Below are 14,247 nucleotides of genomic sequence, written 5' to 3'. Positions count from 1 at the left end.
CTGGTAGGCAGGACTGGTAGCATGACAATGGATGTGTGGGGCTAGAATAGGCACATGGGGTAATAGAGTTGCTCCTGGGTCTGTAGTCAGGCCTTGGGGCAGGGTATGCCTTCTCAAAGAGTCCTCTGTCTTGAACTCCACTGTGGTGTTGCAACTACCTACCTGGATTTTGAAGCTCCCACAATGGCACTTTTGTTTGTGGATGGTTGCCAAATTCATGTTTTTTGGGGGGAAAGAGGGCTGGAGACCTATTCTGCCATCTTGCTAGTAACCATCAATTAGCTGCTGGCCTTGTTGAATACTATTAACTTCCCACTTCCTTTCAAATTCAAAGGAAAACAAAGTTGGAAAATGCCATTTTTTCCCCCTACCGGGAATCATTAAACTACTAATGCCCAAAGCATTGCTTTAAATTGGTTAATCAACTGCTCATCCTTTATAAGAATTGTTCCATTGAAATTTTGAATTTATAGATGAGAACAACTAAAGAGTTGAAGTGATAGTATTTTGGGTCAGAGTTGGGACCATGTATTATGTTGGCTTTGTGACACACCTGATAGACCTCAGTTTATAAAACAATAGCAGCAAAGTAAGTGCTATATGCCTGGCACTATGCAATACTTCTGAAAAGTTCTTTTTTTCTCCCGTCCACTTCCCTCAGATGCTGAAGTTGCTCTCATGCACTTCCTTCTCTGGGCTATGCAGAAAAAAAACCCAAAAACCAAACCCTTCATATAAAGTCTCAGCTCCACATGCCTCTCTTGTCTTTCTCTGTATTTTTTCTTTTGTTCCAAATTTTGCATTTCAAAGTCTCAAAGACTTAGTTAAGCAGAAATGACCCATCTTCAGAGAGAAAGGTAAGAAAGTAAATAGGCGAAGTTAAGATTCACCTTTAGGGAATAGTGAAAAGGGGACATAGTGAGAACATTCAAATATTAACTATTTTTGCTCCTCCACACACAGTCATCTATGTGCTATTTGTGCTTTTTTCTATCATTTCTCATACGATTTCTTCTGCATGTTGAAATTCTTATTTTTGAAGGCCACCTGCTCAGCTGAACATCTTGGCTGGAAGTGATTGCTCTCTTACCTCCTCATGTTTTTGGGGGGTTACCACTTGTAGTCTAACTTACTATGTACATTTCTTCCTTACTAAATTAGGCAAGAATCATGCCATTTTTCTCAGTGACCTTCAAAGCCTGGCTTCTCAAAGTATAATCTCCAAGCCAGCAATATACACATTACTGAGAGCCTGTTAGAAATTCAGAATCATGGGCTCTGCTCCAGACCTATTCAGTGAGAATCAACATTTTAACAAGATCCCCTAATTTATTTGTATGATCATTAAAATTAAGCCTTTGTTATAATCAGCTGACTTGGTATTTTATATTATATTATCCAAGAACTGTCTTATAACACACCAACTAGCAATGCCCAGGGATTTCTTATTTTTATTCATTTACTGGAAGCTCTTCCCAGCTATAACACTGTTATTCAGTTATGCTTTAAATACTTCGGGTAATTTGGGTACCATTACCTTCTTTATTACAGGTCTTAGGCGTCAAAGATTCAGCACAGGTGTCTTTTTCAAGTTCATTTCTTCCGTCAAGTACTTGTCTGTTGTTTTTTTAATTGAAAAAGGATTGAAAAGAAAATTATAGGGTTAATATGTTACAGACTTTTTTTTTTTTAAAGATTTTATTTATTTGACAGAGAGAGACACAGCAAGAGAGGGAACATAAGCAGGGGGAGTGGGAGAGGGAGAAGCAGGCTTCCAGCCGAGCAGGGAGCCCGATGTGGAACTCGATCCCAGAATCCTGGGATCATGACCTGAGCCGAAGGCAGACGCTTAATGACTGAGCCACCCAGGCGCCCCAATATGTTACAGACTTTAAAGTATTGAATACTTTCAAACTTCTGAAGTTTTGAAAATGTCATAAAAAAATTTCTTTGGAACCTTTCAATCATTTAGATACCATAATGTTGAAAACATTGAAAATTGTTTTCAATTTTCCCATCATTAAATAATTTATAGGACATTTTTGAAGAATAATTAAATTCAAATTTAAGATACAAATAAAATGTTTTACATATATGATTTTCAAAAGAAGTAATGGAAACAAAATGTGACACTCTAAACTGCTGGGGTTTAGAAGATTTGAATGTATTGTAAAAATTTCCTATTAAGTAAATTTTATTTTCCTAGCTTTAAAAGTAATCTGTTACTATAGGAAAACCACAGGAAAAAAACATTAATATAATCCAAATATCCAGAGTTCTCATCTGGATAATTAGCTCCTATACTTTCTTTTACGCATTTTTAAAAGCAAAGCTGAGATAATATTGTCTTATAATGTTTTTTTATAGTTCTCATACATTTTTTGTTAAATGTTTTATTTAAATTATTATACGTTAAAATGAACTTTTAAAGATGTAGATTCTAGGGCTAGCTCAGTTGGAAGAGCATGAGACTCTTGATTTCAGGTTTGTGAGTATGAGCCTCACTTTGGGTTTAGAGATGACTTAAAAAAATCTTTTTTAAAAAAAGTGTAGATTCTGGGAATTTAACAGATGTATAGATTTGGTTATTGCTGGGGTGCCTGGGTGGCTCAGTCAGTTAAGCAGCCTATTCTTGATTTCAGCTCAGGTCATGATCTCAGGATTCTGGGATCGAGCCCTTGTTGGGCTCTGTGCTCAGTAGGGAGTCTGCTTGAGGATTCTCTTTCTCCCTCTGTCCCCCCCGCCCAAATAAATAAATAAATCTTAAAAACAAAACAAACTTTTCTGTTACTGCTTCCAGTATACAGAATGCAAAATAGTCTCAGTGTGTCAAAAAAAAAAAAAAAAAACCCTCATACTTAACAGTCACACTCTCCCCTATTAGTAATCCCTAGGAACCACTAATTACTCCTCCATAACTATAGTTTTGACTTCAAGAATGTCATGTAATTGTAATCATAGGTAAAAACTTGTGACTGGGTTCTGTCACTCTAGTGTTCTTGATATTCATCCAAGATGTTAAATTCAGTAGTTCACATTTTATTGCTGAGGAGTATTTCACTGTATAGGTGTATCAGTTTGTTTATTCACCTCTTGAAGGATATTTGTTTTCCCAGGTTTTGGCAATTATGAATAAAATGACTCTAACCATTGGGTCTTTTTTTTTTTTAAATCCATTCTGATACTCTGTGTCCTTTGGTTGGAGCATTTAGTCCATTTACATTCAGAGTGCTTATTGATATATATCTGTTTAGTGCCATTTTATTAGTTGATTTGTTGGTGTTTCTGGAGATGTTCTCTGTTCCTTTCTAGTCTGTACTTTTGGTCTTTCTTTCCAGTCAGAGTCCCCTTTAATATTTCTTGCAGGGCTGGTTTAGTGGTCATGAATTCCTTTAGTTTTTGTTTGTCTGGGAAACCCTTTATCTCTCCTTGTATTCTGAATGAGAGCCTTGCTGGGTAAAGTATTCTTGGCTGCATATTTTTCCCATTCAGCACATTGAATATATCTTGCCACTCTCTTCTGACTTGCCAAGATTCTGTGGAAAGATCTGTAGTCAGCCCTATGGGTCTTCCCGTGTAAGTTAGGGATTTCTTTTGTCCTGCTGCTCTTAGGAATTTTTCTTTATCACTATATTTTGCAGATTTAACTATAATATATCTTGGTGTTGGCCTAGCTTCTGTTGATTTTGATGGGAGTTCTCTGTGCTTCCTGGACTTGGACATCTGTTTCCTACCCCAGATTAGGGAAGTGTTCAGCTATTTTTTCCTCAAATAAATTTTCTGCCCCCTTTTCTCTCTCTTCTTGTTTTGGGACTCCTAATACCATTGCTATTATGTTTGATAGAGTCATTGAATTCCCTAAGTCTATTCTCATGATCCATAATTCTTCTTTCTCTGCTTTGCTCTACTTCCTCATTTTCCATTATTCTATCTTCGATATCACTTACTTGTTTCTCTGCTTCTTCCATCCTAGTGTTCATTACATCCAGTCTGTTTTGAATTTCAGTTACTGCATTTTTCATTTTTTATTTCTTAAAATTCTTTTATCTCTGTGGTAAGGGCATCTTTGACATCTTTCATATTTTTCTCCAGCTCAGTGAGTATCCTTATAATTGTTGCTTTAAATTCTTCATCAGGCATATTACTTATGTCTCTTTCAATTAGATTTCTGGCCGTGACCTTTTCTTGTTTCATTTGGGATGAATTCTTCCATCTTGGCAGTTTGTCTAAGTCTCTGTTTTCTTTGTGTTAGAAAAGCCTGTTATGTTTTCTGTTCCTCAGAGTAATGGCTTTATGAAGAATAGGTCATACAGTGTCCAGGGCCTGGTGCTTCAGGAAGTGTCTCTGGTGTGTGCTGTGTGTTCTCTGCTGCTGTGTTTTGGCTGCTCTGTCCTTCAGGCCAGTGTTCTGCAGAGGCTCTCCTTGCCTGCAGTGGGCAGCATTTGGACCTTAGCCAGAGTGTGGCAAGTTTTAACAGGTTTGCTCTGGTCTGCTTATTAAATGAGACCTGATGCTACTTCCACTAGAACTGAAGCCTTGGAGAACTCTGGTCGGGAGACTTGGTGTGTGCAGGGGTTTCTGCTGGTCTTTTGGGAAAGGGGCCCACTGCACGGGGACTAAGCCACATATCCCCGAGTGGGGCAATACCAGCAGAGTGCAGGGCGGCAGGATTTGGTCTAAGAGGTTAGGTAGCCAGTGTCGGCACTGTGCTATTTACTGAAGCTGGTTTATGCTGAGGGGTGGGGGGAGGGCAGTGGAGCCAGCCAGCTCCTTTGTCCCTGGAGAGAGATCTGCATACTTGCTGCTCTCAGGGAAGCACTCCCAGAAGGGCAAACAATCTTCCCCCTGTGCGTCACAGGTATTTTCAGATCACTGTTTTCACATTGTCTGTGTCCAGGTTGCTTGCCTGCCAGGAGCAGCACAGTACACTTTGGGCTGTATCCCAGCCACGCCTGATGACTTTTAAAACTCTAAACTTTAGGGATATGGTGTGGTGGGGGCTTGTGCTGGTCTTCTGGGGGAGAGTCTCCAGGTTTGACCGAGAAGGGCAGTTGTGCCAGAGCATGGGGCATGGGACTTAGAGCAAGCAGGCTAGGCAGCCAGTTTGTGGTGAGCCACCTTCGGCAAGTGGTTCTGTGGCTATGCCAAGGGGTGGGGACGGAAAAGGGCGCCTACCAGCTCTTTTGTCCCCAGAGAGGCATCTCTGCAAATGCCACCTTTCACAGATGCACTCCAAGATGAACAAATGATCTCTCCTCTGTGGGGTGTAAGCATTCCTCACATCACCCTGTCTGCCCCCAGTGCTGCTTGCTTGCCTTCTCTGCAGGAGTAGGGTAGTGCCCTCAGGGCTCTATCCCAGCCAAGCCTACCAACTTTTAAATCTCCAATCTTTGACCCCCACTGGTTGAAAAAAAACTCCGGAGGTACAGATCTGTACCTCTGAAACAGATAATATATTATATGTTAAAAAAAAAAAAAAAAGAAGAAGATAGCAGGAGGGGAAGAATGAAGGGGGGGATTGGAGGGGGAGATGAACCGTGAGAGATGATGGACTCTGAAAAACAAATTGAGGGTTCTAGAGGGGAGGGGAGTGGGAGGATGGGTTGGCCTGGTGATGGGTATTAAAGAGAGCACGTTCTGCATGGAGCACTGGGTGTTATATGCAAACAATGAATCATGGAACACTTCATCAAAAACTAATGATGTATGGTGATTAACATAACATAATTAAAAAAAAAAAAAGAAAAAAAAACCTCAGCAAATTCAGCCCCTCTCGTCTTCCCAGCCAATGGCTTTGGGGAGGTGTTCTCCTTGTGCATTCCCATGTGTTCCACCCCCTCCTTCTCTGCAACTTGGTCTCCCTCCTCTCTGCAGCAGCTGTGATCCATTTCTTCCCCAAACCACGTCTCTGTACCTCCTACCTTTCTCAATGTGGCCTCTTTTCTCCTAGTTGTGCAGTTTGTTCTATCAGTACTCAGGTTGATTTCTTGGGCATTCAGAATGATTTGTTAGTTATCTAGTTGTGTTCAAGGGACAAGATAAGCCTAGGGTCCTCTTGCTACAACACCATCTTAGCTCCCTCCTCTACAAAACATTTAAAGAAGAGTTAGTACCTATCCTCAAATTATTCCAGAAAACTGAAGAGGAATGAACCCTTCTGAACTCATTTTACAAGGCCAGCAAGTTAGTGCTTTCATTTTCTCTGAATAAATACCCCCAGAAATGAAATTGCTAGGTTATATAGTAGTTCTCTTTTTAATTTTTCAAGGAACCTCCATATTCTTTTCCATAGTGGCTGCACCAGTTTACATTCCCACCAGCAGTGCACAAGGGTTCCCTTTTCTCCACATTTTCACAAACCCTTGTTATTTCTTGTTTTTTTTTTTAATTTTTTTTAGATTTTTAAAAAAATTTTAGCCATTCTGACAGGCATAAGGTGACATCTCATTGTGCCTTTGATTTGCATTTCTCTGATGGCAAATGATGTTGAGCGTCTTTTCATGTACCTGTTGGCCACCTGTATGTCATTGGAAAAATGTCTAGACTCTGTGCCCATTTTTCGTATTTTTTGGTTTTTTGCTTTTCAGTTGTATGAATTCTTTATATATTTTGGGTATTAACCCCTTATCAGATATATGGATTTACAAGTATTTTCTCCCATTCAGTAGGTTGCCTTTATATTTTGTTGATGGTTTCCTTTTGCTTTGAAGAAGCTTTTTAGTTTGCTGTAGTCCCACTTGTTTAGTTTTGTTTTTGTTGCCTTTGTATTTGGTGTCAGATCCAAAAAAAAATCATTGCCAAGACCAGTGTCAGGGAGCTTACTGCCTATGTTTTCTTCTAGCTGTTTATGGCTTGAGGTCTTACAGTTAAGTCTTTAATCCATTTTGAGTTAATTTTTGGAAGTGGTGTAAGATAGTGGACTGGTTTCATTCTTTTGTATGTGATTTTCTAGCTTTTCCAGCATCATTTATTGAAGAGACCGTCCTTTCCCCATTATATGCATGGCTCCTTTGTTATGAATTAATTGACCCATGTGTATGAGTTTATTTCTGGGCTTTCTATTCCTTTCCATTCTGTGTGTCTTTTTTTGCCAAAACCATACCATTTTCATTGGATTGTGATTTTTTTAATTTATTTTTTTATTATGTTGTGTTAATCACCATACATTACATCATTAGTTTTTGATGTAGTGTTCCATGATTCATTGTTTGCATATAACACCCAGTGCTCCATTCAGTACGTGCCCTCTTTACTGTGATTTTTAAAAATGTATTCTGACAAGGTATTTTGATTAATCTGTGTGTTAAGATTATATTTAATGTTTGGATTTAAATCTATTTTTGTCATTTCTTCTCCCACAGTTTTTCTTTTTCTTTTGTTTTCTCTTTTCTTTTGGGATATTTTAACTTTTTTTAGTATTCTATTTTAATTTTTTTTTTTTTAAGATTTTATTTATTTGACAGAGAGACACAGTGAGAGAGGGAACACAAGCAGGGGGAGTGAGAGAGGGAGAAGCAGGCTTCCTGCAGAGCAGGGAGCCCGATGTGGGGCTCGATCCCAGGACCCTGGGATCATGACCTGAGCCGAAGGCAGACACTTAACGACTGAGCCACCCAGGCGCCCCATTATTCTATTTTAATTTATTGTGTTTTTTATTATTTATCTTTGTGTAGTCTTAAATGGCTGTTCTAGGGATACAATATGCATGCTTAACTTTTCTCAGTCTACTTAAAATTATTATTTTACCACTTCAAATGGAACATAGAATCCGTTCTACATGTATGTTCCTTTACTGTTTACCTTCTGCACTTTTGTAGTTTTCTTGTATATTACTGTAGAATGCTATATTATTGAAATAATCTCACCAGTGTTATATATCTTTGCATTCAACCTTCAAACACTTTAATGAACTCAAGAAGAGAACAGTTATATTTATCCAGGTATCTACCATTTCTCTTTCTTTTTCTTCATTCCTGATGTTCTGTTTTTTTCCTCTGGTATAATTTCCCTCTGTGTGAGTAACTTCCTTTAGTAATTCTTTTAGAGCTGGTCCGTTGGAAACATGTTCTCTCAATTTTTCTTCACCTATATTTGAGAAGTTTTCAGCCATTATTTCTTTCCCTATTTTTTTTCAGCATGGCACTCTTTTTATTTTCTTTCTAGGACACTGATGTTATGAATATTAGATTTTGGCATTGTCTCAGAGGTCCCTGAGGCTCTCTCCTAATTTTTTTTTAATACATATTTTTTCTCTTGTTCATTGGATATTTTCTACTGATTTGTCTTCCAGTTCACTGACTCTTTCCTTTTTCATCTCAATTCTATTATTGAAGCCATCAGTGAGCTTTAAAAAAATTTGGCGTTTATTATTGAGTTCATTATTTGTTTTTTTCTGCTTTCTATTTGTTTTTGAGACTTTATTTTTCATTTGTTTAAACAGTTTTTATGTTTGTTGGAGAATTTTTGTAAAGCTGCTTAAAGTTTTGTCAGATAATTCCAACATCTGTCATCTCAGTGTTGTCGTTTAACTGTTTTTTTGTTTGTTTGTTTGTTTCCAGGTGAGTGGAGTTTTTCCTGGTTCTTTATGTGTCAAGTAATTTTGGATCCTGGACATTTTGAATATTGTATGACTTCTTTGTTAAAATCCCATGATAAATGTTGATATTTTTGTCGTAGCAGGCAACTGATCTTGTTAGGTTTAGGTTTCAAATTTCAGGGCATCTCTGTGAGCTGTGGTTCCAATATCAGTTAAGTTTTCAAAATCTTTGCAATACTATTTAGATCTGTCCATATGTGCACCATCCATTTGTCAATCTGTGACTTGGGTGATGTTTTATCTGTTACTTTAGCTCTCAAAGTCTTTTATATTGCTGGTTAAGATTAGATCCACACATGCATGGGCTTGGGGTGTGAACCTGGAGTTTATAAATAATTTAATGGGGTCACTTTCTAGAGGTCCTTCCTGTCTATAATCTCCTTTGGTACCTTCTACTCCAGGAAGCAGTGGCTTTAGTCACCCCATGCTGCCACATTCCTCCTTGGCTATAACTGCCTCCAGGCCCAAGTGGTGGCAAAATGAAGGAAAAAAAGTATTGGTAAATTCACCATAGAGTGAGGTACTTCAGATTCTGGTCTTCTTCCTCACTCTGTCTGCCACTCTTTACTTTCTAGAGTCTTCAAATAGCTACTCTGTACATTCTTTGTAGGATTTTAGCTGCATTCAGTAGGAGAGAAAGGAATAAATAGTGTGCTCATTCCATCTGGAACTAGAATCTGATAATCATGATTTTTAATGGCTTACATAGTAATCTAATATTTGGATATACTATAATTTACTCAATTTCCCAAATACACATTTAAGATTATTCACTTTTATGATAACAATGTGATGGACATTTCTATGTATATATTACAAAAGTGAAATTTTAAAGATATTAAAAGCTTTTTGATTCAACTGCCAAAATTACTTTCTGGAAAGCTTAATTGGATTTATAAAACCTGACCATCAAAAAGAATACTGACCACGTTAAAATAAAAACAAATGGAGGGGTACCTAGGTGGCTCATGCATCAGGTAAGTGTCTGACGCTTGATTTTGGCTCAGGTCATGATCTAAGGTCATGAGGTCAAGCCCCAAGTTGGGCTCTGTGCTCAGCAGGGAGTCTGTTTCTCTTCCTTTCCCTCTCCCTCTGCCCCTCCCCATTAGTGTGTGCATGTGCATGCTCTCTCAAAAATAAATAAATAGAATCGTTTCTCTAATTTCTCTTTCTACAGTTGCATTGTTAGTGTATAAGAAAGCAACTGATTTCTGTGCATTGATTTTGTGTCCTGCCACATTACTGAATTGCTGTATGAGTTCTAGTAATTTTGGGGGTGGAGTCTTTTGGGTTTTCCACATAAAGTATCATGTCGTTTGCGAAAAGAGAGAGTTTGACTTCGTCTTTGCCAACTTGAATACCTTTTATTTCTTTTTGTTGTCTGATTGCTGTTGCTAGGACTTCTAGTACTATGTTGAACTGGAGGAGATTATGCTAAGTGAAGTAAGTCAAGCAGAGAAAGTCAATTATCATATGGTTTCACTTATTTGTGGAACATAAGGAATAGCATGGAGGACACTAGGAGAAGGAAGGGAAAAATGAAGGGAGGAAAATCGGAGGGAGAGATGAACCATGAGAGACTATGGACTCTGAGAAACAAACAGGGTTTTAGAGGGGAGGTGGGGGGATTGGTTAGCCCGGTGATGGGTATTAAAGGAGGGCATGTACTGCATGGAGCACTGGGTATTATATGAAAACAATGGATCGTGGATCACCACATCAAAAACTAATGATGTATTGTATGGTGACTAACATAACATAATAAAATTTAAAAAAATAATAAAATAAATAAATCTTTAAAAAAAAAAAAAACAAATGGAGACCAGCCTTGAAAATTCTCTCAACAGGGAATTAATGGTTGATGGGGAACTTTCTATAGATCTTCCTTGACTTTTGATGGGGTTACATCCTGATGAACCCATTGTAAGTTTCAAATACTGAAAGTGGATGATGCATTTCATACCCTAATCTACCAAACATCATAGCTTAGCCTAACCTACCTTAAATATGTTCTGAACACTTATATTAGCCTATAGTTGGGTCAAGTGATCTAACACAAAGCCTATTTTCTAATAAAGTATTGAATATCTCATGTAATTTATTGAATACTGTACTGAAAGTGAAAAACAGAATGGTGTATGGGTATGGAATGGTGGTAAATGTGTTGGTTGATTACCCTCCTAATCATGTGGCGGATTGGGCGCTGTGGTTGGCTGCCACTGCCCAGCATCACAAGGGAGTACTGTACCACATATTGCTAGCCCAGGAAAAGATCAAAACTCAAAATTTGAAGTATGGTTTCTACTGAATGTGTATCACTTTTGCACCATGATAAAGTCAAAAAAATCCCAAGTTGAACCATCCTAAGTCAGGGACCATCAGTAATGGAGAATTCCAGTTATTAATTTTAGCATCACTAAAAGATATTGTATACTTCATGTTGTGATGTAATAAAGAACACACAGTATCCTTTGTTATTTTTTGTGATTTGGAACACAAAGCAACAATTTCCCTAGATTTGTTTATAGGAACATATATAAGAAAAGCAAAATAATTATAATTTCTAATTATAGGGGATTTACAGATGATATATATTCTTCTCCCTTATTCCAGACATGCAGTTTGTCTCTGGGAAGGGATGTGCAAAGCTTGGTGTATCTAGAATTATAGGTAAGAGACAAATAGCTTGGTCTATAAGGAAAAGGTATTACATGGTGGTGTCAGGGTGTTTCAGGCCCCATTTAGAGGATTTTCCTGGAGATCTGCCATATCTTCAGAATGCGGTTCAGGACCTCTGTCCACCTGTTTTCAGTTGTACATGAAATAGCAAAATCAAAGCATCTTTTGTTACAATTTTTTCTGTATATATAAATGGCATCATCTTAGGTTATTTTCTGCTTTTGTAATTCTCTCCTTGAAAGCTTCAGTTTCCCAACTTTTTTCATTTCTCTTTGTTGTCAGAGGAAAGGTATGTGAACCTAGATTCAACAAATATGGCAGCGAGAGAAAAAAATAGACCCAAAGAAATAGTGAAGAACAGTAAAGGCACATAGATATTTCTGCTTTGTCCTCAATGGCATACATTTCACTATTTTGAAATCATACATTTAAATATTTTAATATAGCTGCTTGAGGTCCATATCCAAGGATAACTACTTTCAGGAAACAATAAATGTATAAATAAAGGCTCCTTAAAATGAGTCTTTCCTTCCTTCCTTCCTTCCTTCCTTTCCTTCCTTTCCTTCCTTTCCTTCCTTTCCTTCCTTTTCCTTTCTTAGAGCAAGTCAGTCGAGGGAGGGGCAGAGGGAGAGGGAAACCAGCAGATTCCCCACTGAGCGGGGAGCCCAATATGGGGTCCATCCCAGGATCCCAAGACCATGACCTGAGCCAAAACTAAGAACCAGATGCTTAACTGACTGAGCCACTGAGGCGCCCCAAAGTGAGTCCCTTTAAACTGGAATTGAAAATCACCATAGGGGCAGCTGGGTGGCACAGTTGGTTAAGCATGGGATTGTTGGTTTTGGCTCAAGTCGTGATCTCAGGGCTGTGAGATCAAGCCCCAAGAGGGGCTCTGCACTCCGCCAGGAGTCTGCTTCCCCCCTCCCTCTCCCTCTACCCCTCCCTGCCAAGCTTTGTCTCTCTCTCTCTCAAGTAAATAAATAAATCTTTAAATAAAAAATGTTAAAATCACCATAATAGTAACAATACAATTAATACAATATAATTAACTAAAAACAATACAGTTAACTAAAAGATAAAAGGTAAAAACATATAGAAAAGCTTATATTAATAAAAGGTAGGTTATAATTTCAACTCTGCACAAATTCTTAGGAGGAACAAAGAGTAAAGCAATTAGGTGGGTGGGGAGTGGTCCTAGCTTTTCTGACTAGATTGTCTAGAAGCGTTATATGGCATCTTTAACTTTACATTTGACTTTCACAACACACATCATCATAAAGAGGGCCACTTTTTCAAGAAATACTTAAGGACTTCATCTTTCTGTGGCTTCTATTAATACTTTGATAATAAACTCATTTTCTTTTGGAATTCTTTTAATTTCATTATCCTTATGGAATTTCTTTTTCACTTAATCTAAGTGTCATTTCCTCATTTATCAGTGGTTTTTGCATGAGATCTGAACATTTCTCCAACATCCCTTTCATTGAGCTCATGAAATATTCTTTTGTGCAAGATTTTTAGTTGTTTATTAATGTCTTTTATTACTATGTTAGGTGTTTGCATAGCTGACAGTCTGTGAAAGCACTGACAACCTAGCACTTAATAGGTGGAATTAAATGTGGAGGGATATTTGAGTGGGGACTGAGGTTATAAGTAGTTAGCTCATTCTTAAATATTTTACATTATGAAGACTGTTGTTGCTCTATATAAACTCATATAACTATAGGGTTTCAGATAATGAATACTAGGTAATAAGGGCCCCCCCATAGCTGAAATGTTGTATTTTGAATGCAGAGTTATGAAGTTGGAATGCTCTGAGCTTTGTGGAAGAAACATACTATGTAGGAAGTCCAGTGAAGTCCACTAATAAAGGTTAAGGGTTTCAAAATATATAATACTGATAAGGCTTTGTACATGAAATTATACTTTTATGTTTTTCATTTCGCTTAGTTAATAAAAAGACTACATTCCAAACCAAAACACCCTTAAAATACATAAATTTTGGAGCTTTGGATTTTCAAGGTATTTGCTTTTCTAGTTCTAGTACTGGAGAACTACGATTCTATAATAGAGCCATGAATCTGTAAAGCACCTCATTCCCTCTTAGCTTTTCTTGAGACACATTAAAGCCAAAACAAAATGAAACTTCTCTTTCACAATAAGCTTTAGTGGGTCAGAAAATGAAAATAAGAAAATTCATTGGAGACCAGATTAGGCTGGAGAGAAAATGGAAATATTCTTTTTTTGTTCTCCAGCTGTCATTATATATCTTCCTCACATTATCTTGATGAGCTTTCTTAAACATAGCTAGAGATTCAGTGAAAACCTGTAAATATCTTTTGGTTGTCAAAATGCCAATACCCTTTAATCTTTATGTTTTAAAAGAGCTTAAGACTGACGGTCTTCTTTGGAAAAATGTTTAAAATTGGCCAGTTTTAGTCATATGCTGGGGCTTAGAAAAAGGTGTCTGTACTTGTTTTATGTTTGCGGCCTATAAAACCAAAAACTATCTTGGGGATAATTTGAACTTAATCAGTCCTGTGTAATATACATTAAGTTACCTTAATAGCCGCACATTGGAAATGCTCAGTATATTCTACATTTATTTCAGTTTAAGATGCAGAAATGGACTTCCTAGACATATGCCATATGTTCTCTTCTTATGCCAAGTTAACAAGAATTAAAAGACTGAGATGAATAAACAAGGTCAACTTAAGCTGAGCCAAATTAGACAACAGAATAATTGTCAGATTTTCTGTTGGCAGGGACAGTTTGTTTTGAGCCAATCTTCATGAATTATAGGCTGTAAATTTTTTTTTTTTCTGGTAAGTCTACCGCCAGGCATTCTGTTGACAATTTTCTTTGTTTTGTAAACACTGAAAATTTTCATCAATTATATTGTTTATAGGTACACATAAGGATTATGGATAGATGGGGGTTTTTGTTTGTTTGTTTGTTCTAAATTAAAGGAA

General features: G+C 37.4%; 1 protein-coding gene across 13 annotated transcripts in view; it reads right to left on the bottom strand.

Annotated features, from left to right (window-relative positions):
- WDPCP (WD repeat containing planar cell polarity effector) overlaps positions 1 to 14,247 on the bottom strand; it is a 476,454-nt gene that overhangs the window by 67,258 nt on the left and 394,949 nt on the right. For 12 of the 13 annotated variants that reach the window (XR_004678560.1, XM_035001441.1, XM_035001442.1 and 9 more), the window contains one exon: positions 1,538 to 1,617. Coding sequence is in view for 12 of the 13 variants with exons in the window: in XM_035001441.1 (XP_034857332.1) it covers positions 1,538 to 1,617 (80 nt within the window). In the remaining variant the exon portion in view is untranslated. Of the gene's footprint in view, positions 1 to 1,537; positions 1,618 to 10,429; positions 11,399 to 14,247 lie in introns of those variants that run through there. The other variant, XM_035001451.1, reaches the window with a different exon arrangement.

The sequence above is a fragment of the Mirounga leonina genome, unplaced genomic scaffold, assembly GCF_011800145.1.
Source record: "Mirounga leonina isolate KUSES-001 unplaced genomic scaffold, KU_Mleo_1.0 Mir_125, whole genome shotgun sequence".
Taxonomy (NCBI): Eukaryota; Metazoa; Chordata; class Mammalia; order Carnivora; family Phocidae; genus Mirounga; species Mirounga leonina.
This window is presented reverse-complemented; position numbering and strand designations above follow the sequence as displayed.